Here is a 25,111-nt window from a genome sequence, read left to right on the forward strand (position 1 = left end):
GGGAACAACTTTCATCAAAGGTAAGTTAGGAAAAAAAAAGGTAAATTAGGTGTGGAAAATTGTGAAAAGTGTCATTTGTTACCTTAATTTTTTTTTAAATTTGACCTTGTTAATGTTCTTTTCATCCATAACAGATGATGCAGAACATGTTTCAGGAGGGGTTGTACCAGGTTTTTTTCAAGGAGACTCCTCCAGCCAGTCCCTCCACTGAGACCAGTAACACCAATAATGAGGAGCTCACAAACGTTAGGATTCATCGTTGGTTTGGGACTGTGGTAAACACAAGACTTTTGGTCACTGGGGTAAGGTGTCGTCTTTTTCTGCTCATCCAAAATACAGTACAAATGAGAAGTTCATCAGGGACATTGTCTTAATTTGGAGTTTTTAAAAAGATGCATTTGAACAACAATAAAAACCTGGTGCACAACTCTAAATTATGAGTCAAAATTAAACAAATATCTGAATAGATATTTATTTTTTATTTTCCCATTCGTCTTGTCAAAAAAACGGTTGAAGTCATTTCAATTGTCTGGTTTCAAGGCACAGACCCTACTTTCAAGAATAATCCTCACATCTTCACCTGAGTTTAAGTTCAGGCCAGTCCAGGCCACTTTCACCTGCTTTTGTCCAGCATAGTAATGCTCCTGATGTGTCCTTGGGTCGTTGTCCTACTGTTTCAGTCATCTAATCACTGATTTGAAGGGAAGCGTAACATTTTAAAGCTTGTTCATCTTCGTCACTCCATTCAATCTGTGGAGTGCACCAGTAACCTTAGCACCGAGAACAAATGCTGTGCATAATGTTACCTCCTTTTGGCTCAATTCATAGTGACCGAATATCTGTTTTGTCTTCCGTTACTTAAAACAATTAGCCAGAAGTTTAATTCCACCTTTTGGAGCAGGAGCTTCTTTCTTAGTCAACACTGTCTCTGTCCATGTTGGGGTTAAACTTGTTTTACTGTGGACAGTAACACTGTTGTTCCACCATCTTGCATTGCCTTTTCACCAGGGTGATGGCTGCATTGCTCCTTATTAATCTGAACAATTACAATTACAAGCAGACAGTTGTTTTTAGATAGTTGATTCACTTATGTGTTCTAACAAGACAATGACTTGAAAGCACACATCAACACCGTCTTTTATTGAAGAGAAGAGGCAAGCCTTAAATGTATTAAAGGACGTCAATCTCTTTGAACAGAACAGAAATGTCTTTAAAAGCTCAAATTGATTTGAAATCCCTGCCTGTGATGAGTGTATGTAAACGTCTGGCTCATTTCCTTGGTTTTCTTAAGGTGATTCAGGTCCTCAGCGCCTTGGCTAGCGTTCTCACCACAGTGAGCCATGCGTGTGTGAGTTACGGCTGTTCTGTTGTCATGGTAACTCCAGTCTGGTCAAGCTTGTCAGTAAGTCAGCTTCTACTTTACAACGTTTTCACTAAGGGCACCTGAACTTGAGAGAGGGGCGTCAAATCTAACTATTGTTGACGTTACAGTATGCAGCTGCTGGGTGCCTGGCAGTGGAGGTTCAGAGGAAGGCTAGTAACGTAAAGGTAAACAGATTATTTAATTATATGTTAGAGTTTTTATCATGAGCTTTTTTGACTTGTTTTTCACTCCAAACAGATCATCATTCTCATGGCGCTGAACGTTTTCAGTCTGCTGTTTGGATTTGCTGCTCTGCTGGCCAATAGCCTCGCATCAGTGGAGGCTGCAGACCTGAGCTCATACCAGCAGGTACAATCTGCAGAATTACTGTTAATGTTCCTGTAATCAATGAGATTGTGACATTTCCCACTCTCTGTCCCCTTCCTGTTTTCATGTGATAAGAAGGCTGGTTCAAATGTTGCAAAGGCGAGCTACATAGCGTTCACTTCCCTGTGTTTTCTGGGAACACTCTACATCCTGTTCCTGTGCTGGAGAGGTCTGCGCCGATACAGCTCTCGCAACGTTAAGGCCTACATCCGCATCTCACAGGTACAAATGTCTCCTGAACCAAAGTACGTTTTACTTACAGTGGAAACCAGACATGTTTAAACACTGAGTAAAAAGACGCAAACCTGACTACGTCATTTAGTCTGATAACTGCTAACAGGTTCTTTTCCGACCTGAAGTGAATACTGTGCCGCATGGGCTAACAGACCACTCAGTGAGGAAGAAGTCATTCATTTTATTTCAGTGTTATGCATATGAATACTCATTTAAAAAGTAGCTGATTTGTTGCACTTCTGGACTTTTTTTTACCGTTGATCACGATGTGGTTTTGATCAATTTTCTTAACAGGATCCAGAGGACACGAATGGGCTTCTGACGGAACAAGAAGACCCGAATCTGTAAAACTCAATGTAATGAAATATCTTTAAATTAGTTTTATGTGCATACCATTTGTAAACTAAGTTATTGTTGCACTATATCTTTTGTACCATCTGGACATAAAAAAGTTAAATTAAATTTAACTGAGGTCTGATATTTTCAGACCTCTTCTCTGGGATTCTAGAAGAAATCAAGAACTTTAAGCTTCAAGGCAAATTCATCTCAAATCATAAACAGGTTATGAAATGAAATGTGTGTGCTGATTTTGTCGCTAAAATATCCGTTTAATTCTTTGAGGACGGTGCAAGTGTGGAAATTGCTTTCATTTCCCGAAACGTTGTATTTGATATTGACACTAGAGGGCAGCATTGATGATGTTGTAGATACCGAGGTTCATTTTCATACTTTCTAACTAAACTTTTATTTCAAAACCTTCAACTGAATTCATGTGTAAGAAGAAAAAAAAAATGATGAGCAAGTGCAAAAGCTAAAATGGTAAAGTTGGTCTAAATCTTCTAAATAAAACCCTAAACAACCAGTGGACGGGCTTATACTCAATGTTTTTGTCAAACTTGAAGACATCTGCATCGGAAATTCGCGATACATTAGTTGGTAAAGCTGCAGATGTAGTGAAGGGTGTGGTGTGCTTGAGCATTTCGGTGATGGGGGATTTCATTAAGAGCACATAACAAGGTCACAGACCATTCATGTAGCAAGTATGCACACACACCCACATACACCCAGCGATATGCACAGACTTATATGAGTGAAAAAAAAAAAAAAATCAGAGTGCAGCTACTTTCTCACGACATGTCTGACTAACAGCTTCCAGCTGTTGCTTGCTTGGGAGAGCTGCAATGGGAACCCACTGAGTACAAAGAGAAAGATGGGATTAATGCATAGACGGACACAAAACCGTAGTACAAACCAAAACAGGATGAGGAGTTGATGTGCAGCAAAAGTGTTCATACCCCTTAAAGAATTTCATATTGTCATTTTTTTTTCATTTTACCACCACAAACATCAGTGTACTCAAACTTGTGAAGTGGGTGGTTTAAACTTTTTTTGTTTAGAAATAAAAAAATCTGAATAAAATGCCAACCTCAATCTGTTGCTTTAGAATTGTGGGAAGACTAACTCTATAAATCATCCTGAACACAAAATCCCCACATGTTGGTGGCAGCATCATGATGGGAGGAATGCTTTTCTCTACTGGAGACGGTAAAGTTGGTCAAATCTGATAAGAAGACGGATAGAAGTGAAGAAAATAATTTAGGGCTACAAATGGCTTGCGCACGGGACAGGGATTCACCGTTGAGCAACCACAGTTACCATGGCGTGGTTCAGATATTCATGTTTTAGAATGGCCCTGTCAAAGTCTAGAAACACAGATGTTCATACACACTATCTCGAAAACACGCAATGCCATTTTTTCTCACTATATGACATTAAATCAGTCTAAGCTTTTCTTTTTGTTTAGGCCAGTGTAGGATTACCAACATTTATTTATATGTGATTAATGAGGTAAATTCTGTTAAACTTTCAAATTCAAATGTTCACATAATTACCCATAAACCTCCATGGAAGTAAAATCAGGACTTTTTGATGGCCACTCTGTCACAGGGGTCATGCTTAGGGTCATGGTCCATCTAGACCCACTTGTTTCCAATCTTTAACTTCCTGGCTAATGTCTTGATATGTTGCTTCCTGATCACATTTCTCTTATGTCTGTGTGTATTTTGTGAAATGCACCAGTTTCTCCTCCAGCAGTAAGTCCCACAGCATCTTACTCCCAGACTCCTCCCCCTGTCCCAAATGGTCATTATGGACAAACTCTACAATTTTTGTATTTTCAGAAAGAGCAAGAGTTTTTAAAGTGACAGAGGCCCAATTTCAAGAGGTGAAATTATCAAGTAAAATTTCCTTTAAGTTATATTAGATATGTAGCAATTTTTTAACAGCTGAAGTTAACATAGTTGATTGTGCTATAAAATGGCACAATCAACACAAAATACTGCCCTTTTAAAATACGTCCACAAGTGCGCCTCCTATTGTCTGAAATGCTTCAAATTTACCTATCAACAGATGGTAAAACCTCTAATTGTTTAATTGTCTTAGTGTAGGTAAACTTATACCTGAAGTCAGCAAATAAAACCTTCTTAAACTGTTCCTGGTAATTATCATGGCATTAGGCGCATTGCACCAACTGTGGTAATTTTAACTTGCCTAAAACAGGAAATGATTTGTCTTGCTAAAAGTCAGACAGTGAGACAAAAATAAATAATTTCATCTGCATGCCACTTGGTGCTAATCACACTGGAAATCTGATGCTCACAGATGTTTTCATTCAATCTGACTGAGCTTCAGGAAGTTCGGGAAGAATAATGGACGACAATTTTAAAACCTGCGCAGTTGTTGCTCACGTGAGGTCTAACGATAATAAGCTGTTGACATCCACATAGCAGAGTAAAAAGGGAGTGAAGTGGAAATGCTCTGTGGTCTGCAGAGTCACGTCTTTTATGTTGGTTCTTCCTGTGACTCAGTAGGAAATCCTGCGAGAGGGAAGTGGCTGCAGCCAGCCTGGACGTGATGACACGAGAGTGAGCGTGTCCGGTGGACTGGAAGGGACGAATTCATGTTGGGATCACCTTTATTAAGAAGTGCGACTTCTTAGTTAAGGTCTCCCTGAAGATATTTTATAAATACACACTAAGTAAAAAGAACAGACACACACAGAGACGTCATCTTGAGAACATTCATCAATAATTTATTTTCTTACTCTCAAGAACCACCACAGCTTCTCATCTTGAAAATTCATCATTAATTTCCAACAACACAGTTTTGCAAAATGTAAAGTTACTATACAAATTCTTAATAGAAAAAAAAGAATAAATTAACTGTGGAATTCAGTTTTTTTATTGTTTTTAAATCAATTCCACTTTTTTTTTTTTTTTCTACAACGCCTTTAATGTAATATTACAGCTGAAGAGAACTGATCAACTCAAGTTACATGCTCTACTGTCTGGTTGAGGAGGTGATCTAATATTAAACTGCCGGTTAAAATAAATTCATTTTGCAAGTATCGGTAAGAACGGAGAGATGTCTAGAGGTCCTACGAGACAAAGCAGTAACTGGTCGTTTTGTAGCACCTGAAAGGGTTTCTTAGTGTTGGAAAAAAGACATACTGGCTGATATAAAATGTTAATGCTGCTAAAACAATGAATGTGAGTTAAAAAAAAAAAAATCCCATCGACCCTAACAGCTGTCCTCTGAACATACATAAAAAAAAAAAAAAAAACTCCAGAGGGTTGGAGTATTACAAAATTCTTCATACATGATCACGGAGCAGGAAAAGTTTGCTTTTTGGGACTACAGAAGGTTTTCACACTGGTTTACAATGAGCTCAGAGATTCTAATAGGATCAGTTCTTTGTGGGGGTCTGAACAACTCCATTAAACAATGACAGTTCATTTTAGCTGGAGGAAAAATGGTGCGGCATTTGAGGTCTTTTGTCTGTGGGTCTGCATGCACGAGCCAGGTCTTCAGCACACAAACTAATCCTAAGACATTAGTAGGGAGAAATCAAACCTCTTAAGATGAATTCCTATCAGATGGTAAACTAGATTGCTGGTTCTAATCTTGCATAAAGACGTATTAAAATTGACGAAGGAAGGATTACTCTTGGAGGAGTAGACATGCACTTAGGGAGTGGGCTGCACCTCCTTGCAAAACAATGTTAGAAGTTTTTCTTAAGTGCTTATGGCCACTTATAACAAAGGTTATTATGGTGGGAACAATTGGATTCGTACCATTCACAAATCCTTGTTGTAGTGTTACTTGAACAATAGGGTTAAATCATATTCATGTGATGGTCATATTTGTAAAATAAAACAGTTAATAAATTACAGTTTTGTGCTACAACAAACAATAGAGGGAATCATTTTGCACCACCGGGATTTGTTGGCGACACTTGAGGAAACTGGTTTAAAGACCAGGTGTGCTTTTCTAACCTTATTCTGAAGGTCTGATTTGGATTATGTGGGACAAGAATTATAAGGATTTACAAACATCTCTGGCCTCCGGCCATATCTTCCTCTTCACAATTAAAAGTGTGGCCTTTTCTGACCAAACCGTTAATGGTTACACTTGCAAAGAGACCACAGTAACTGCAGGTCCAGCCTAAATATACTGTAAATGTTGTGCTTTCAATCAACAGTATGTTTAAATAAACAAGTTCAATTGGTTGACTGTTTCCTGGCTGCTGCTTAATGGAATGGCTTTAGAGTGTGAACACTGGATGGAGTATGTCTTAAGTCTGAAATAGGTTCATTATATTACAGTACAAATGCAGAGCACCAGTTTTGTGGAGCTTGCTCAGAGGATGGGCAGAAAACACAGCACTGTAAAGGGATTGCCGGTCACTCAGCAGAACCGGTTCGAACTAAAACTGGTGGAAAAAGGTAGAGGCAACAGCATAAAAAACAGCTCACCACAGTCACTGAGCAGCTTCAAGATGAAACTCTAAGGTTGAACAAACAGACTTCAACAGTTACACGTCACTGAGAGGTGATGATAAATTAAAAGGTGGAAAACCAGAAAAAAAAAACAGAACTAAAACCAAACACTGCCGCGTCTGCGACTGGATGTAGCCACAACAACGTCTCCAATAAATCCTGTGCTCTGACCGCATACAGGTGCATCTCAATGAAACATATTATTATTGAAAAGCTATTACATTTCAGCAAGAGTAGAGAAGCGTGAAATCCAACTCAGGGTCTGTTGTGAAGTTTCCACAGTCAGTGATGATTTTGGGAGCCATGTTTTCTGCTGGAGTTAAGTCGGCACAGACATCCACCAGGAAACTTCAGAGCACCTCCTGTTTTTCTGATTTCATTTGTCCAGTGGGACTCGGCACCTGCCAGAAGTACCAATACCTGCTTTAGTAAATGTGATACTTAATTCACCAGCAAACTCTCTGGATCTAAACCACACAGAAAGTCTAAGGAGTATTGTCAAGGTTGAAGATGACAGACACCAACCAAGACCTATTTAAGCAATCTGGCTACATGAGAACTAACCAAGGACTGAGTGAAGATACTGTACAGTAAATAGACATACCTTTTAGTTGGCTGATAGTGCTGTATTTAAAATCCCTTCTTAGTTGATTTTATGAACAACTGACTTTGACCCCAAAGTTTCCATTATGGTGCGTTCACACCTGACAGTCTGGTAGACTCGGTTCGATTGGGGACTAAACTTGCAACGTTTGTTACGTTTCCAGCTTGTGCTGTTCGCTTCCACCCTGCAGTGTCAAATGATCCAAACCCTTTGAAAAACCTTCATGTTGTTCTTGCACCAAGAACATGAAGGAAACAACATGAAAACCTCTGAAGAAGACATTAGCGCAATTTCCTTCCTGGTGGAATGTAAACAAAGATGTGGTGGTGTGAGATTTTAGCAGTTGTAGGATTTATATTGTGTCTTTGGCAATAGAGCATGAGCCGTTTCTTCCGCTTGCGTTAGACTAGATATTTTTTTTTGTTTGTATTTACCCAGAATGCCCGGCATGATAGTCTGCTTCCTGCTTTTGGAGCAAACTCCGGTCCGCTTGCATCCACATGTACAGCGGAGCCGCTCCAGAGTTCACTTCAATCAAACTGAGATCTAGGTTTGTAGGTGGACCACAGGTTGTGTTTTTGGTCCGCATCGGACTTCAACTGCACATTCACACCTAAGCAAACCGGACTTTCCAGGAAAAACGAACTAGAGTTCAAATGAAGTGGATTAAACAAAGCTGGTGTGAATTGCATCCTTAGCTGTGAGCCATAACCATCAAAACTAACAATACCGTAACAGGTCTGTAACGAATCGATGAGTTTAAATTTTTTAAAATGAAATTTACTGAACGGAAAAACCCATTTTACACAATATTCTAATTTATTGAGATGCACCTCTATGTTCCTGCTCTGCGGTTGATAATCTTGTGACCAAACTTCAGGTCCAATGAACTGCAGATCAAGATCATATCCAAAAAAGATCCACTCCAAATTCTACCAACACTAAAGCTTTAAGGAAAAGGCCTGTTTCAGCTTCACTCTGTTGATTAAAACCAATTAAAAACCTTGTCCAGTGTTCTTTATTGCTATAACCTTCTCAGTCAAGGAAAGCCATCTAATATGGTTACCAAGAGTTCACTCACATATTGCTAACTTACTCTTCTGTTATAACACCATCAGGGAATCATGTTACAAGTTAAACCTGCACATGTCTGAAATCTTCTGCTTTTGTAAGTATGATTAAAGAAATAAAAAAAACAATGTCTACGGGTACAATGCAATGAAATACAGTTCATTGAGAGCTATAAATGCCTTTTAAACCGGTGGTTCAAATCCAGCATGTATCTTCTGACCGAGTGGCAGTGCACCGGAGCGATGCAGGATGTGATATGAAACAGGATGCGGACAAGCTGATGTTGGGTTTATTGTGTTTCTGATATTCTTCTGTGCTCTGTCCTTTCACGCTCTTGATAGGTAGGCCATGAAAGCAGGTGGTGAAACTCAAGCAGGGACAGAAGAGGCTTGCGTGGAGTCAGGTCTGGGCTGGATGAGGTGTGTGGTTGTCGACGGGTAGCAGTGAGGGACAAAGTAGAGAACAGGTTGTTTGTAGGCCATACGGGAAGGTCTCAGACCAACGTTCCGGGTTTGGTCTTGTCTTTTCCGTACCACTGCACATCTGCCAGCTCTGAACACAAGGGGCTGCTGAGAAAAAAGCTGTCACTGAAAGACCTGCAGAGAAAGAAATAACAGGATCACTGACTGCAGAGATGACTTTATAGATACTAAAATGACTAGCAGGTTTCTGAGTTTCTATGTTTAATGTTGGATAGCAGTGCACCATTATGTATTTTATGAATAAATCCTGTGAGTAGTTAACCAAAGTGAAGCATCACAGTCAGAGCACAGCTGAGCACATGCAAAGATCAAGTACAGAAACAGAAACAGCACAACACGCATGCATTACCACCATCAATACAGGGCAAGAGAAGTAAACTCTTCCAATTGTCAGCCCCTATTGTGGGTAATAAGGAAGGGCTCTGTTTACAGAACTCTAACTATCAGTATATCACGTAGAGATGCACCAGGAAGTGGTGTTGCATTAAACGGCCTTTACTGGTGAGAAGCGAAGCGGAAACAATTTTCTTTTATGAGCAACACTTTTTTGTGAGGTTCTGACGGGTTGCAGTTATGCCTTTATAGCCAAATAAACTGTAATTGTTTTTTTTTTAATCCTCTTCATTGGTATCACAATAAATACCTAAAGGATCATTATAAATTAAGCACTGGTAACATAAATTGCTGAAGTCATTTTAATAAGTCAACCCAGTAGGGATTATGGGGACTCGCTTGGATGTGAAGTTGCCTTTGGTCCTAAACTAAAGTCAGCGGTTGCATGAGGTACAATATATTTTATATTAAGTGGGAGTATTATATTGACCACAATGTATTTTAACTAAGACCACTGCATTTATATGGAGAGTAACTATCTCAATTTAAAACTGTTTATATAACTGGATTTATTTAATTTTATATTTCCATATAACTGGATATAATTTTAATTAGGCTCCATATAGATAAGATGAATTTAAGTAATAACTACATACAGCAGTTAAGCTAGAAAAAGTATTTTTTTCAGCTACATTTGGTACTAGTGTGTCAAGTCTTTATTAAAAAAAAGAGATATATATAGATTGGTTGCGAAATGTACAGTGGTGCATCTCTAATATCTGATCTAAACTATCTGCCTGATTCCTAGAAAATTTGGTACTACCAAAATCCTCTTTTGCTATTGCTATGTTTTACTATCAATGCTACACGGTACCTCTATGCATCAGAGCTGGGCTGAGGGGGAGACTGACAGACGTCCTCAGTAGGAGAGCTGTCTGCTGTGCCTCTAAACCAGGAGAGAGGACACACACATAAGGAAAAGGGGGGTTAGTAAAGACAGAAAGACAAACAAGAGAGAGATGACAAATATTAAGTGATGGGATGGACGTCCAAAAGGAGATGCCCAGCAGAGTGAGGGGGATATGATTGAGAAATGAAAAAGATTGAGAGAAGGAAAAGAAACGTAGCAATGAAGATGCCAAAAAAGACATATTAAATTGGCTGGAGTTAGAAAAAGCTTTGTAAACACAACCAAAATTACATAGTGTGAGGTGAAAACAACAACAGCTGACAAAAAAAACAAAAAAAAAAAAACAGAAACAGAACCAAAGCTTGTGAGCGTGTTTCGGGTCGAGTTTGGACAAAGATGAAGACACAGAAGCTAAATCTTTCTGGTGCCCTCCTGAGACTCTGCGAGTGTTTCTTACCCGCTTTTCCAGTTGATGATGTGCTGTGGGCTACAGGGCGGTGTGGGCGTGGCTGGGTGCTCACTGGATGGCGTCAGGCTCCTCTGGCTGTGAGGGGAAGCAGCTGAAGGGAGAGCCGACAGTTAAGTCAAGCAACACGAGTAAAGGTGACAAAAGGGGGGTGAGGGACAAAAGGAATTCCAGCTATGCTTCACATGTGGGGCTGAGGGATGTGGTTTCAGTGTGACAAATGCATTTTGCCTCTGGAGTCGGTCGGAGGAAAAAATTCCCGATTTTTTGTTTGTCTTACAGGGTAATTTCCCTGCATTTCGGGCATCTGCGCTAACTTAGATCAGCTCGAGTAAAAAAATCTTTATCTCTTTGGCTTGTTAAATGAGGTCATGCTACTGGCCTGTGGTATCGTCTGCCAGGTTCTTGTTTGGGAACTACATTTTATATGGCTTATAAAAAAAGCCTAAATATGAATTTCAGTCCTTTTTCGACACTGAAAAATGGAATGAAAAAGGGAAAAATTGTATTCTACTATTTTTGGTAAATTTATGTATTTCGATATTATGCATACCTAATTAACGCTGCTTCTGATAGTTTCTTTTTTATTATCATTTTAAATGTGCAGACTAAACAATAAGACAAGTTTTAAAACCAGATTAAAATTAGAGCTAGTACACAAATGTTTGTGTACTAGCAAATAATTTGTAAGTTTATAATTGTTGAATTGCAAGTATGCATTTTTATTTTATTTTCTGTACCATGCTGTTTTTCACTTCGTCCCTACTGTCAGATGACTCTAATGTGACGTTTCAATAACCAGATTTCTGCTTATTTGCTTTCCTGTATCATGCCAACAATGTCACAGCTTCAAAGTCTAACTGTTCAAATATTGTTACATTTAATATTTTACTCATTGAATGTTCATCTTTTCCGCTTTCAGTGGAGCAGTTCACAGTTCAGTGTGAAGCGGCCGGGATGGGGATCAGTGCCTCCAAATTCAAGACCATGGTGTTGAGCCAGAAAATGGTAGACAGCCTTCTTTGCGTTAGGGAAGAGGTCCTGCCTCAAGTGGAGGAGTTCACATATCTCTAGGTCTTGTTCATGAATAAGGGGAAAAATGCGATGGGAGATCAGCAGGTAGATCGCGGCGTCTGCAGTGATGCTGAGCCAAAACGTGAAGCTCTCGATCTACCGGTCGATGTACGTTTCTACCCTCATCTATGGACATGAGTTTTGGGTTGTGACCGAAAACATGAGACTGCAGATACAAGCGGCTGAAATGAGTTTCTTGCACAGGGTGTCCTAGCTCTCCTTCAGAGATAGGGTGAGAAGCTCGGTCATCATGGAAGGATTCAGAGTAGAGCTGCTGTTCCTCCTCGAGAAGAGCCAGTTGAGGTGACTCGGGCATCTGGTTAGGATGCCTCCCTGGTGAGGCGTTCCGGGCACCACATGGAGATCCAGAGGAATCCCAGGGACAATTGGACACAGATGGAGGGACTATGTTTCTCGGCTGGCCTGGGAACGCCTTGGGATTCCTCATGAGGATCTGGCTCAAGGGACTGGGAAGAGGGACGTCTGGGTCTCCCTGCTTTGGCTGCTACCCCTGTGATCAGCTCAGGATGAGGAGAAGATTATGGATAAACTGACCTTCCTCTCTTGAAATGTAAAATGTAGTCACCCATAAAGCAAATTAAAATAAATTTGTTCTAACTCTAAATCGCTTTTTTAAATCGTAGGAGAAGAATAGAAAACAAGTCATAATTTGTCGATCAGTCTTTATTATATACCTCATCATGTTTACTTGTCCTTAACAGCAAGGCTGAATAAAACTGACTCTTTTTCTGTAATGGGAAACAGCTGATGGTCTGTTAACACTGATATATGGAGTTTAATAAAAAATAATTGAAAGGATACCTGGTGAGCCCTTGGCGAGTGATCCAACTCTGCTCCCCCGTCCATGTCCCAGAGTGCCTTGCTGTGACCCAGTATCAGAAGATGTGGATCCTGAATGTGAGTGGCTTCTTTCTTTTAGGCTCCCTGATGACCTCTGGTACCAACAGCGCAGCTCCTCAGACACCGCTGCCCTCCCCCCTCCTCCACCACCCTCTCTCCCTAACGATGGAGTCCGTACGATCTGAGACCGAGATGGCGTGAGACGGCCGCTTCCCTCCCCACCCTCCTCCCCACCCCAGGCCTCCTTGTAAAGTCCGCCTGCCGTGTAGGAGCTGGAGGTCTTAAACTGGGCCTTCACACTGTAGTGGCCCTCCTGGTCGCTCTCCAAGCTGCGCACCACGACGCCGTTGGAGCTGCCCTCCACATACAGAGGGTACTCCTTGATGCGGTACTGGGAGGAGGGCTGGCTCTGGCTGTGGAGGTAAACTCCATGATGCCCACCTCCGATCCCACCTCCACCCGAACCTCCAACGGAGCCGTTCTTAGCTGCCAGATTTGGCATAGAGCCCGAGTTCGAGGAACCCAACTGACCAGCAGACCTGTGGGGAAAAGATATTGACATTTGCCTTAATTAAGACAGAGTTTGATCAACTGAACAGATAATCATAAAAACTAACGGCCTGGCCCTCACCTGTGCCTTTGCCGTTGCCTCTGCCTGGCTTTGGAGGGCGAGTCCTCTCCCAGAGTGGAGTAGTTGGGGTTGCTGCCAGGGGGTCCACCGGAGGGACAATAATGCTCTGAGCTGCTTTGGCTGGTGCAGGATGAACAGTCATCCAGTGGGTCGGAGCCATTGGAGCCTCGTCCCGGGCCAAGGAAAAAGTCGGGACTGCCCAGGGTGTGCGGATGTGCATCGGGGTCGGACGCCAGCAGTTTGCCCTGGGACTCGAGGCTGGAGCTGCGGTTCCTAAAGTGCTGAGAGAGACTGTGCAGACGGGTGGGACTGATGTCCACTGACCTGTGAAACGAAGGTCAAGAAAAGGTCACAAATGACATTTCAACGTTCAGAGGTTTTCTGTCTAGGTTTCAGACTCATGCTGACTGACCTGGTGGAATGTACATAGTGTGGAGTTCTGGTTCTCAGGTCCGGTGTCGACGGCATGCTGGACTGAGAGTTCCAGTGAGGTGTGCTTCTGATCGGGCTGCTCTGAAGGGAGTTACTGCCCCCTGCTTCTGCACTCCCAGAACTTGGAAAACGCCTGTGACTGAACAGAAGGGAAAGACGGTATTTTATATCACGCATGCATGGGTTGTGTGCATCTGTTTGCTTTAAAGGTGTTTACATTTAACATACACAACTCAGTCCCATGCACAGGCATATTTTGTGACGTCACAGACACAAATCTTATTGTATTTTATTGGTATTTTTTTCTGATAGGAGAAACATAATTGTGAAATGAAAGAAGAAGTATTAATTATTTCAAAAACGTTATTACCAACTAATGTTAAATAGTAATCAGTTTTCTGCCGTCCTGGAGTCAACACTTTGTTGAACCAACTTTTGCTGGAATTACAGTTTGAAGCCTTTTGCATTCACATCTGGAAACCAAAACTCTTGCCTATTATTCATTGTTTAACAGCTCAAGCTTGGCCAAACTGAATGGAGAGCATCTGTGAAATCTAACATGTGAATCTAGTTTAGTCTAAACCAGTCCATATTTAGGCTCAATGTCCAGCTGACAGGTGAGCCGCAGACCTCACACTCCAGTCTTTTGTAGACCCTAACAGGTTTTCTTCCTCTGCATCTAGCTCTGTCCACTTGCATTGGATTTTGTTTCGGGTTATCAGAATAAAGCAGACCAAATATTACCTGTAACACATTGTATTTTTTTTTTTTTTTTTTACTTTTTAAAAACTTGAAAACATATGGATGCTTTTCCTTCTATGTCACAAATATGTCGGCTCACAAACATATAGCAAGATTCAAGGAGTGTGGACACTTCATCAAACCTTACCAAACAAAAAGGAGAGTTGGAATACCTGGAGTGAGAAGAGCGCTTCTTTACTTTTTCGTAAGGCTCATCCAGTGACGATTCGCTCCACATCTTGGGTTTGATGGGAGATTTATCATAGTCAGAGCGAGTGTAGTGCATGTGTCGCAGTCCATCCAGGGACTGCGGGGGAGGAGGCCGGCTGTGAGAGGGAGGTCGCGGAGGGAGGCCTTTATGAGGCGACGCTACAGGAGAGAAGGTTGGGGTACCTGTAACTTGAGGATCATCTGAAATGAAAAAAGAGAGGTCAACACTCTAATAATTATTACGATAAAAGTATAACATTCAAGAAAACATCAAGTTTTACCGTCATCTAAGACCAGTGCATCAGATAGTGAGCTGTCTTCAGAACATATATTGGCTTCTACAGGAAAGAAAGACAGAAAAATATATATACGTATGTTGAGTGTTTTACTTATACAGAAGAGACGGAACATAAAACGAGTAATACTACTTATGTAAGTGTTGTGGCTAAAATCAGATTCACTAAGAAATTGGCTAGAGATTGTGAACTGCTGATTTATTATTTTTATTTAGTAGGGATTCGTTTTATGCAGAGAAAGAGGGGATGCAGGGACAGGAAGCAATATTTTATTTTACATTTTACTGTTGGAACAGCTTAATTCTTTTTATGTAAAAAATAGGAACAAAAAAAACTGTTTTTCTTTCAGACAAATTGAAATTCATGAACAGAAAACAGACAAGAAATCTCTGACTGGTACATCTCCACATAAATTGGTACCTTCTATGATAAGCGACGCCCTCTGCGTCGGCTTCTTGCCAGAGCGGACCCGATACTCATTGATGGAGTTTTCAATTTCCTGGAGCTTCTTAAGTGCATTCAGATAAGACGTTTTCCTCTGCTTCTTCAGCTTTTTGCTGCTCACGTGAGGATCGCTGGCGAGACGCCTGGCCGCCTCTGTAATCTGCGACTGAATGGCAAACTCCCGCTCCAAGCGCTCAAGCTCCTCCTCCTGGCATAAACACACAAGGGCAAACTTTATACAAAAGAACCAACAAGGTGCTGGATTTCCTCAATGTTGTAGCAACAGAAACAAATGAAAAATCCAAAAGCAACAAGCCCGCGCTTCCAGACACGAAATCATACTAATTCTCCCATGTCACACGTTCGGTCAGACACGCAGGGAGATATCCGTGCCAGTAAAAACACACTGCGGAAATCATTTATCTATGCCGTAGCTGCACAGTCTCTCACCACTCTATTAAGACCCAGTGTCCCCCAATAAAAACAGTCCAGCATCAATCTATCCACTCCTACACAGCAGCTCTCTGGGATTTATAGAACAGAGCAGGTTGAATAAAGAAAACATATTCAAAACAGTAAATGAATGCAAACGCAAACATAGTGCATGCAAAGTCTGAGTTGCACAGCCCTGACTGGTAAATTGGATTGCCATCTTGTGATTCAAAGCAGCTTTCTCCTGCACTGGAGTGTGAGAGCACACACATATGATTTCAGTTACCTCAACAGAGACAGGATAATGATATATTACCTTTCGGCTCTCTTAATATTAGACTGTATCTGTTCTTAAGAATCCTTCTCACTAACAGCGACCTTGCAGCACCGCTGGAGTAGCTTCTATTTCTGTGTACACAGTTTAAGGTGCTTAGTGTAAAATTATGACATATCTTTCTGCTTGGAAGGCGGTTTTTGTGATACTGTGTCCCTGGATTCTTTTCAAAGAACATAAACTCAGTGAAACACACGCACATTCAGGCACGCACACAATCCTACTATCACCACTTCCTGTGGTTAAAAAGCAGCCACACTATATTTAGAAGCTGTGCTCTGCTGGAAAAACTACCCGTGGCACAAAAAGGAAGCAAAATAAAAAGCTAAACTTCTTCTAGGTGCAAAATGTATCAGATTGTAGGATTTTTTCAACAAACCAACCTAACTTTATGATCTTATACTTTTTATTGTGCTTGTTTGGTAAGAGGAGGATCGGGACAATACAGACAAAAAATGCCGGAGAGGGGAACTGGGAATTGGGCCATTACCTCGCCCTTTGGTAAGATTTTTTGCTCGTCCAGTTTGAAGGCAGTGCCAATCTTCCGTCTCACTGTGGGTGGTTCCTCTCCGGGATCAAGAGGATATTCCTTTGGAAGTTTCCCTGTCAGTTCCTGCAAAAGCATTAGAGTAATAAAGTTGAAAAAAAAAGGGAATTCCAGGAAGTATTAAAGTTTCCAAAAATATTTGCCAATTCTGTGGCCATTTTTCTCATACCGCTTCTCTGATACAGATGCTCTTGAGTTCCTCTAGTCTCTGTCGCAGCGTTTCCTCCAGAGCTTCCTGCCTGGCCCTCAGAGCTGCCAGCATGTCCTTCTTAGCAGTTTGGGAACTGTCTGATTCCTGAGAGCCTGCAAGGCGCAGACAACACAAAACATCAGGAGAGGTCTTGTCAGGGAGATTGGGGAAGGGGCAGAAAATCTGCGTGTGCACCTGCTGCTCCTGCAGGATGTTTACAGGGAAGCGAATGGAACGTTTTGATAAGGGAGCTGAGTTTTAGGGCTGTGTTTGTGCGAGCACGCGGGTGTTTAGAGGAAAGGGCAATTTAGGACAAAGTCAGTGACGCACTTCGCCAAGACCCGGAGATGGTGCCAGCCTTCTTTGTACTATGCCACGTTGAAAACAACACAAACATACACACAGAGACCCTGTTCCTTTCTCATTGACGTTGACGTGTTTCAATGTGTGGCTGACCTTTCAGACAATACAGACGTGACCAATACGGAAAACGTTTTGCAGTTCGAAATAAACTGCAAAGTAAAAATAGAGTCTTATAGTTCTAAGGCGCATCATTTTTAAGGTCAAAGTTCAAAACAACTGCCAAGAACACAGATCTAAAACTGAACCTTTTGTATTTGTGCGTATTGTGATTGTCTAGGCACAATTCACTTTGGCTTGTACACTAGTGTGCCAGCATTTCTTTCATGTGGCTTTCGTCATGCGTCGTTGTAGATTTACTGTGGTTTGGAACATGGTTGTTTTGCATGACCCAAATTCAGTTTTTATACACAAAGTATCAAAATTCACACAAGAAGACTTTTTTTCAAACAAAGAACTTCATGAATAACTACAAGTGACTTGTGAGACAAACCCATATTGCCAGTCTTTTGTCCGCTGTGTTGGTTTAGTAATCAATCAAGTTTTACCAGGACTGTGAAGGCAGTGATGTAGCAGCCAAACAAATAACTGTTCTTGAGTTCCTCATTACATTCTAATGGCTTTCTGGGATCTAAAGGGCGTTTTCCTTTCAACTCTAATTTTAGTTGGAAAACAAACCTTCTGCCCCATTCATTACTTGCTCAGCACAGATAAGCATTGTTTTAAAGGCAATGGCAAGTTTGTACTCAAACTGCCGCCCTTTCATTCTCTCACCCCCTAAATTTAGAGGAGGTAGGGGCCTCTGGAGGATGAATCTGTGACATGGAGGGTGGGAGTGATATCCCATGCATACTGAAAGACAGGGTGGGGTGTTTGTACAGTATATGCGTGAGAACATTCATCAGCGACAGCTGCTTCTGTCCTTCCAAAGCTCCTCACTGCCTATACCAACGCATGCAAACACATCCAGAGTCACGTATTAATCAGTCTCCTTCAGCGTTCGTCAAATCTTTCCCTTTTGCTTTCTTTTTCCTCAACACACTCAGACCCACGCACACGCACACGCACACGCACACACACACACACACACAGACCTGAGGAGAGCAGGCTGCCGCTGCTGCCACTGATAATCTTGCCCTTGCTGCCCATGTTGGCCAATTTGGATGTCTTCAAAGTTCCTGTCTCTGTAAGATCTATCGCGATCTCACTCAGACTCCGTGCAGCGTGGATCTTTGACTGGAAAGATAACAAAAGGGAAGATTTGTAAAAACATACTGTGTACAAACACAGTTGCACTTCGATAAATTAGGATATAATCAATAACTTATGGAGAATTATTACATTGAGTTATTAAATTTATCCTGGATAACAACTAAAGAAAAACCCAATCTCTGGTTTATTCAAATAATGTCAGAAGAGAGGTAACCAAAATGTTGTTGTTAAAGAAGGTGACTTTACAAAGAGCCTTATCCAAGCATAATGTTAGAAAGTTTAGTGGAAGGAAAACATAGTAGAAAACAGTGTAGATCAATGGAGATAACCACATCTGTGAGAAGATTAGAGAAATACATTTCATTTAAGAGTTTGGGTGGGTTCACAAGTTCTTGGACAACAGCTGGAGTCAGTTCTTCAAGTGATACCACATACAGTTATCCTGGACATGGACTACGCTAAATACTAGAGGAACCTTCATGAATAAAATAAAATAAAATCAGGTCTTTGAAGACAAAAGAACTGGTCTGTTATTCGGTGGTCCATAATTCAGTTTTTAGATGAAAGAAAATTTAACATTGTTTCTTGGGAATCGAACTTGTTAAATGACGGCATTCTCTGACTTACTGCTTTGAAACTGACCTTGCTTTGCTTGCGGTCCAGGTAGAACTGATGCTGGCTGATGGCCATGGCCCAGATGGACTTTATGAGAGCCGGACAGGCGTACCAGGTATGCACGGCGATGCCGCTGTGACCAAAAGTCCTTCTGGTTACCGACGCCCTACAGTAAGAGCGGACACAAGGCCTCCTTATATACACTGAAAACAAAAGATTGTTCGACTGCTCTAGTGGCTCCTGCTGCTACTGAAACTAACGGATAACGATGATAAAGATGTTTTTTTTTATTTATTTTAGAATAGCCACACACAATGTCCCACATTGTTTACTCGTCCTTTTTTTAAACACACATCTGCAGCAGACCAGCTCGCTCTAATGACAGCTTCCTTTAAAGAACACACCGCTGCTCCCTGTTTCACCCCGTCTGTCTCTTTTTCACCCATTCCCTCCCTTTCTGTCTGCAGAATAACACTCCATATATATATATAAATACAGCCATGTTAAACAAACACAAGAGAGGTCACTTCCTCTACAAAGAGCTATACTACATCCATCTCTCTGTCTCCTATAATCTATCAGTGCTTTAGTCTGTGTGTGTTTGTGTGTGTGAACACATGTTTAAGACTCCGACTATCAATCTGCTCCACCATGACATCCCCATCGTCTGCTGTGCTGCCAAGACAAATTTTTACTACTTTGACTAAATTCGACTCCAACCTCTGTTTCCCTGCCCCACACAGAATATACTGTGGATCTCTGCATATCCCCATATGTTTGACTATTAACTTAAAGTAAAAGCCATGGGAAGGTATCCACAACTTAGGAAACTTCTGTCATTTAAATTAGATCAAAAAAATGGACTGTGATGATTCAATGACACTCTAAAATCTCAAAAGAATATAAAAAACACAAATCAATAAAGTGCTTTAAGAGACTGAGTTTGTGATGTAAATTTACCTCCTGGGGTCATGAACTTCCACTGAAAACTTCTTCTCTCTGAAGTAAAGGTTCTCCAGTTGACGCCATTGAAACACCTGAGATTTAGGAAAAACAGACAGCCTTTAGAAGAGCTCGGAGGAAACGTGCTTCACATTAAATCCTCACAGCCATTAGCCCGATCTCTTTCCCAGAATGCTTCTTTTTGTTTGGCAGGGACATGCAAATGAATCAGAGGAGCAGGGAGAAAAAGAAAAGCTGATAAGAAAGGAGCTGTTAGGGAAAAGGAGACCTCAAATCTGGAGGTCTATGATCAGGTCCAGACGAGGCGGTCTTTCCACAAAGGCTCCCAGCACTGGATGACTTCACTCTGAAGTAAGACAGTGTGAGCGGAAGGAGTCTTGACTTTTCTTTTTTTTTAATCCTCTTCCGTCTCCTTCACGAACCATTTGCTGCTCTGTGAAATAAAGTCCAAGCCAGCTGTGTAGAAAAGCTTCCCTAAAGACGAGCTCTGCAGCAAGTGTGTAGGTTCAGTCCTTCCAAGCGTAAGAGGAAAAGAGAGGCTTGAGGTGGTGTGTGTTCACCATCTGGAGCCATGTGTGCGTGTGTGTGTGTGTGTAGAGAAAGTGAGTAAAGTTAAGTTTCCTCCTCTTCTGGAGTTTTGCTGGGAGGGTTTAGAAATGAGAAGGGGAGTTTATCCCCTCCTCATGACCCCTCCTCCCTCCCTCGGGGACTCTGTGTTCAGCTCCAGGCTGCAGTTGGGAGGTGTGTGTGCAACAACGGGTTGGTGTAGCGGCTGTGAGGTGTGTGTGTATGCTAGAAAAGTAGGAGTGAGGCTTTCTGTGGGCCTGGTGATAGAAGTGCTGTTGCTTTGTTAGTTAGAACTCTGGGTATTATTCTTCTTAATAGAGAAAGTAGAAGGAGGAGGATTTTCTGCTTCTACCAGTTCATCTGAGACACAAGGAATTAGAGAAGTCGCAAACAGTGTGAAAGATATAAGGTAAAACCCTTTATTAAAACAATAAACAGAAGGAGATGTGAATTGCTAAAGTAATGCACAAAAAAGACAATTATGTCTAATTTGAATGTCTGTGCATCTATGAGGATATAAATGTCTGAGGGTAAAAAAACAAATAAATAAATAAAAATCAGCTGCCTTATCAAAACCCCTGCCATACATTCAGTGGAGTGTGGAGTGCTAATGTAGCGTGGTGCTAAAAATAGCAGGCAGGGCAGATTCAGCTTGTGTGGGTGCGTTAGTTAGAAATGAGCCGGAGCAGCGGAGATTAGATATGTCTTCTAGAGTCATGGTTCTAATCATTCTGGTACTTGCATTGCAGCTAGTGGTATTCAAAACAATTTTTTATATCAACCATTTACAGTGCACAAGACTAACCAGCAGTGATGCACGGTTCATACACACAAACCGACAAAAGCCAGTTGGGATAAACTGAATCTAAAACTTCAGAGTGACACTGAAGCATTTTTAACTACTACCACACAAACACAATTTTAATTTAACCGTGTTTTACTTACTGTTAATAAATCCACGCATACGTCAAATTCTGACCCTAACATCTAAATGTTACAGGTGAAATTGAGACTCATTAAACCTACATTTACTATTGCTGAATTTTGGCAATTCAGTATGGATTGTAGTCATGATTTCCTGGTTTTAGCTGACCAGAGTAGTGCCCAGTCTGATCTTCTGATGCTGTAGCCCCTCTCATTAAATACTAAAGGAATGCGTTCATTAACATATTCAGATTTAGCATGCTATATATGAAGCAGATATTGAGAAGCAATTAAATCCTCATAGATGTCCAAATGAAACATTTTTTTTTTTAGATTTTGGGCTTGTGAGAGACTTGCTTAGAGTTCTGACTTCAATAAATAGTTTTCTGTTTAAACCTGAGATTTGGAAATTTTGACTTTTGAGTAAAAATCAAATGCCAAATTAACCTGCACAGCATAATCAAATGTGCCATTTTCATTGGATTACATATTTTTGTCTCTTTTTCAAATCCAGGTGTTGTTTTACTGTTCTGAAATGCCTTTCAACAGAGCAGGACTTGGAAACCTTGCCCTGCCTGCCAACTTGTCAGTGTTTCCATATACTGCAGTGTTTATTATCATGCCGAGCCTTTAATGTAAGTTTTACATGTGAAGTATTATTGTTGTATCAAATACTACTGTCGTGTTATTTTGGTACACCTATACAAGCTTGTAGTTATCTATTTTTAATTCTGACCTACTTCAAAGTTACAAAAGTCTATTTATTTAATTAAAAAAAAAACCTTTGTAGCCCTTGTGTTTTTTTTTTTTAACAGCTACTTTTCTCTCTAGGATTAATGTAAAAGCCACCGGGGGGTTCTGTTATAAGAGTAGTGCGTGTACATGTGCACACGCTGCCGACCCTCTTCCTCTTGGCTGCAGACTACTGCTACACAATGGCACAAACACACAAGCAAAGGAAATGACTGGTCATGATTCACCACTGAACAGAGCGCTCAAGTGCACAGACCCTCGCCTGTCTCATAATAATGTCAGCACAACCAAACTCACATCTATCACAGATGTAAAGGTCAATTCTGATAGAGTGCAAATGCCTTTCTCTGGTGTAGCAGACTCCCTGGAGATTACAGAAGAATAGAACATTTAAACAACGTAGGTCAGGACAGCTACAGTGACGCAACATATTATTCTTTTGTGGACTTGGACCTGTGAGCGAGGAAGACAATGGCTTTGTATATGGGTGGGGATGCGACTGTGTGGCATCTAGACGTCGCAAAGATTGAGCTTCACATCAATCTTAAGGCATTTCCTTTTATTTATGTATTAATTTGGCTTTGCATAAATTACGACTTAAAACAATCCACCTTTTCCCCAAAAAGTATGCAGTTTAAAAGGCAGCGTGCTCTACATCCTCTAACACGCAAACAGAGAGTATGATGCCTTGCAACAGTATTTGAACTTTTAACAGCATCATTACAGCTTGTGTTGTATTCTCAGGCGTTCCTGCCCTGTTGAAACGTAAATCTCTTTAAATTACAAATATGCGGGTTCAACTACAGGCTAGGTGCCTTTTGAATGCACTGAATTTTAGTTAGGGCTATCACACTGAAAAGAGCTCAGTTAAAATCCATGGCTCACTTTGCATATTCTTATTAATTTTGATTAAAAAAATTAAAAAAAAATTACTATTTTTTTTTTCACTTCAAAATTACAAACCACTTTGTGCTCATCTATGATATATAATCCTAATAAAATACACCAAATACACATCGAGTTATATGACAAAAAGCTCCAGGGGTATGGACTTAAAAATGCAACAAGTAAAACCACAGTTAGCTCTGTTTTACCAGAAACATCTGATGACCTTCCGACAGTACCCACAGGTTAGTCTTAATAAGTCTTTAAAAGGTACTTAGTCAACTTGCAAACACTATAATTGTTGCCTAGAGGAATCACAAGACTCTAATGAGGCATCAGAACAGTGTGTGATTATGCAGTAAACCTGAACATAAACATACGTCCCTGTGTAAAACAAAAAACAGCTCAAATAGATGTGGTAGATGGTGTGTATTTAAAACAACCGGCTCACACTCTTGTAAAAAGAAAAAAACAAAAAAACATTTAATTACAAACACGACTTCTATGTGCATTTTTTTTATACAAGACAATGTGAAGTTCACTATTGTTTGAAAAAAGAAAAACATCCTGTGTTTTAAATCTGTATACTTTATTGTGACTAAAGATTTTACTCCACCTTCCTGAGTCACAGTGCTGACCACTGATGGTCAGTACTGAGTCAGTGGTTACTGGTTCTGAAACACTAAAAACACAAAATCTGCTTTCTGCTAGTTCTAATGGTGATGACCTGTCTAACGAAAATAAGCAGCTGATTACATCCCTCTCTTTCACTTCTTAGAACTGAAAGTAAAACAGTCTGCTACTAACAGTTTGATTAAGGCAAATCTGGACTGTTCTAAATGGGACTGTTCTGAACTTGTGATGCTGAAGCAGTGTGCTGTAAAGAGGCACAGAATATCCCAGCGTCTGCTTGTGAAAGCTTGTGTATGTCAGTTCTGAAGCTTAATGGACCAGTGACTCACAATGACTGTTGACATGGCTGTGCAATACGTGACAAGTCGCTTGTGATGGAATGCTATGTCCTCTTTCTATACTTGCTCAGTTATCATTCATGTTCATGTTACAGTGTTGTTTTGGAACAAGATGAATGCAATGATTTCTCTGTAAAAAACAACAACAAAAAAAGAAAAGCAAAAAAAAAAAAAAACAGGGTTTGGTGTTAATGTGTCTGTAAATTGGATATAATATTAGAGGAATAAAATTCACTATTATGTCAATGATCTAACACCTCGCTATTATCAGGATTCTTTAATGAGACAATTTCGACTGAAATTGTCCAAATTAAAATGCAGGCGCACTCACAAAGCGGGTTAGAGGCAAACAGGAAAACATTTAGCAGACAGGAAGTGGTCTTCAGGATGGTGAGCTCAGCTTTTAGTTTGATGCTTGTGTGTATGCGCATCAACAAGTTCCTGCCTGTGTTTCTGAGCAAAGTAATCAGTGCTAGTATTGGTGAGTTTTTGACGGCCAGTAAGTTTGCAAAGCTATGTTAATGAGCTTAACACTAGTGAATGCAAGACTTCAAAACCTTGGCCAGGACCACAAGTTAAAGGTAAAATAAACTGGTAGTCACGTCATCCAGACACAAACTGACTGGAAGGAAAGCTTCCTCAGAAAGGCAGAAATAAGTTGAGGACAGAATGTCTCAGTCAAAGACCAGAGTCTCCAGATAGCTGTCATCCCTGCTTATGTCCCTACACATTGTGTAGTCTACACAACACAATGTGATTGTGTAGACTCACTGACTGGAAAACGGACACAAGGGAAAACAACATGCTACAGACAAGGTTCTTACATGTTTTTCATTACCAAGTACCATCCTTTCCATATTCAATTGGAAGAATGGGCCAAAAACTGAATGGATGGACAAATTAATCTATGAAAATAAATTTTAGACAATGAAATGGGGCAATAAGAAAATATGTGTGTATATATATATATATATATATACA

At 40.7% G+C, this 25,111-nt stretch overlaps 2 protein-coding genes across 12 annotated transcripts in view; one reads left to right on the top strand and one right to left on the bottom strand.

Annotated features, from left to right (window-relative positions):
- Positions 1-99: 99 nt before the first annotated feature.
- On the top strand, positions 100-5,589 carry tmem253 (transmembrane protein 253). Of its 2 annotated transcripts, XM_016668140.1 has the most exons (7): positions 100-302; positions 1,292-1,402; positions 1,492-1,548; positions 1,622-1,732; positions 1,829-1,972; positions 2,279-2,340; positions 4,852-5,589. In XM_016668140.1, the coding sequence occupies exons 1-6, from the start codon at positions 135-137 to the stop codon at positions 2,330-2,332; spliced, it is 645 nt and encodes a 214-aa protein (XP_016523626.1). In that variant the 5' UTR covers positions 100-134; the 3' UTR covers positions 2,333-2,340; positions 4,852-5,589. The 2 variants fall into 2 exon arrangements, with proteins under 2 accessions (XP_016523626.1, XP_016523625.1); XM_016668139.1 differs by lacking the exon at positions 4,852-5,589 and having other exon boundaries at positions 1,826-1,972; positions 2,279-2,604.
- Positions 5,227-25,111, bottom strand: part of frmd4a (FERM domain containing 4A) — a 113,763-nt gene continuing 93,878 nt past the window's right edge. For 6 of the 10 annotated variants that reach the window (XM_016668128.1, XM_016668129.1, XM_016668126.1 and 3 more), the window contains exons 12-24: positions 20,028-20,104; positions 19,095-19,236; positions 18,335-18,476; positions 16,860-16,993; positions 16,634-16,756; positions 15,354-15,585; positions 14,919-14,975; positions 14,601-14,838; positions 13,667-13,825; positions 13,255-13,578; positions 12,585-13,162; positions 10,680-10,782; positions 5,227-9,093 (exon numbers count right to left, since the gene is read on the bottom strand). In XM_016668128.1, coding sequence (XP_016523614.1) covers positions 8,991-9,093; positions 10,680-10,782; positions 12,585-13,162; positions 13,255-13,578; positions 13,667-13,825; positions 14,601-14,838; positions 14,919-14,975; positions 15,354-15,585; positions 16,634-16,756; positions 16,860-16,993; positions 18,335-18,476; positions 19,095-19,236; positions 20,028-20,104 — 2,412 coding nt within the window. In that variant the 3' untranslated portion in view covers positions 5,227-8,990. Of the gene's footprint in view, positions 9,094-10,186; positions 10,259-10,679; positions 10,783-12,584; positions 13,163-13,254; positions 13,579-13,666; positions 13,826-14,600; positions 14,839-14,918; positions 14,976-15,353; positions 15,586-16,633; positions 16,757-16,859; positions 16,994-18,334; positions 18,477-19,094; positions 19,237-20,027; positions 20,105-25,111 lie in introns of all 10 variants that reach the window. The other 4 variants (XM_016668125.1, XM_016668123.1, XM_016668131.1 and 1 more) reach the window with 3 other exon arrangements.

The sequence above is a fragment of the Poecilia formosa genome, unplaced genomic scaffold (assembly GCF_000485575.1).
Source record: "Poecilia formosa unplaced genomic scaffold, Poecilia_formosa-5.1.2 Scaffold13, whole genome shotgun sequence".
NCBI classification, from domain to species: domain Eukaryota; kingdom Metazoa; phylum Chordata; class Actinopteri; order Cyprinodontiformes; family Poeciliidae; genus Poecilia; species Poecilia formosa.

What these genes read in the sequence shown, in the direction of transcription:
- tmem253 (XM_016668139.1), top strand. Translation starts at nt 135, where the DNA reads ATGATGCAGAACATGTTTCAGGAGGGGTTGTACCAGGTTTTTTTCAAG. An exon ending in CAGTCTGGTCAAGCTTGTCA is followed by an intron (nt 1,403 to 1,491) that starts GTAAGTCAGCTT and finishes TTGACGTTACAG; the next exon opens with TATGCAGCTGCTGGGTGCCT. An exon ending in CCTACATCCGCATCTCACAG is followed by an intron (nt 1,973 to 2,278) that starts GTACAAATGTCT and finishes TTTTCTTAACAG; the next exon opens with GATCCAGAGGACACGAATGG.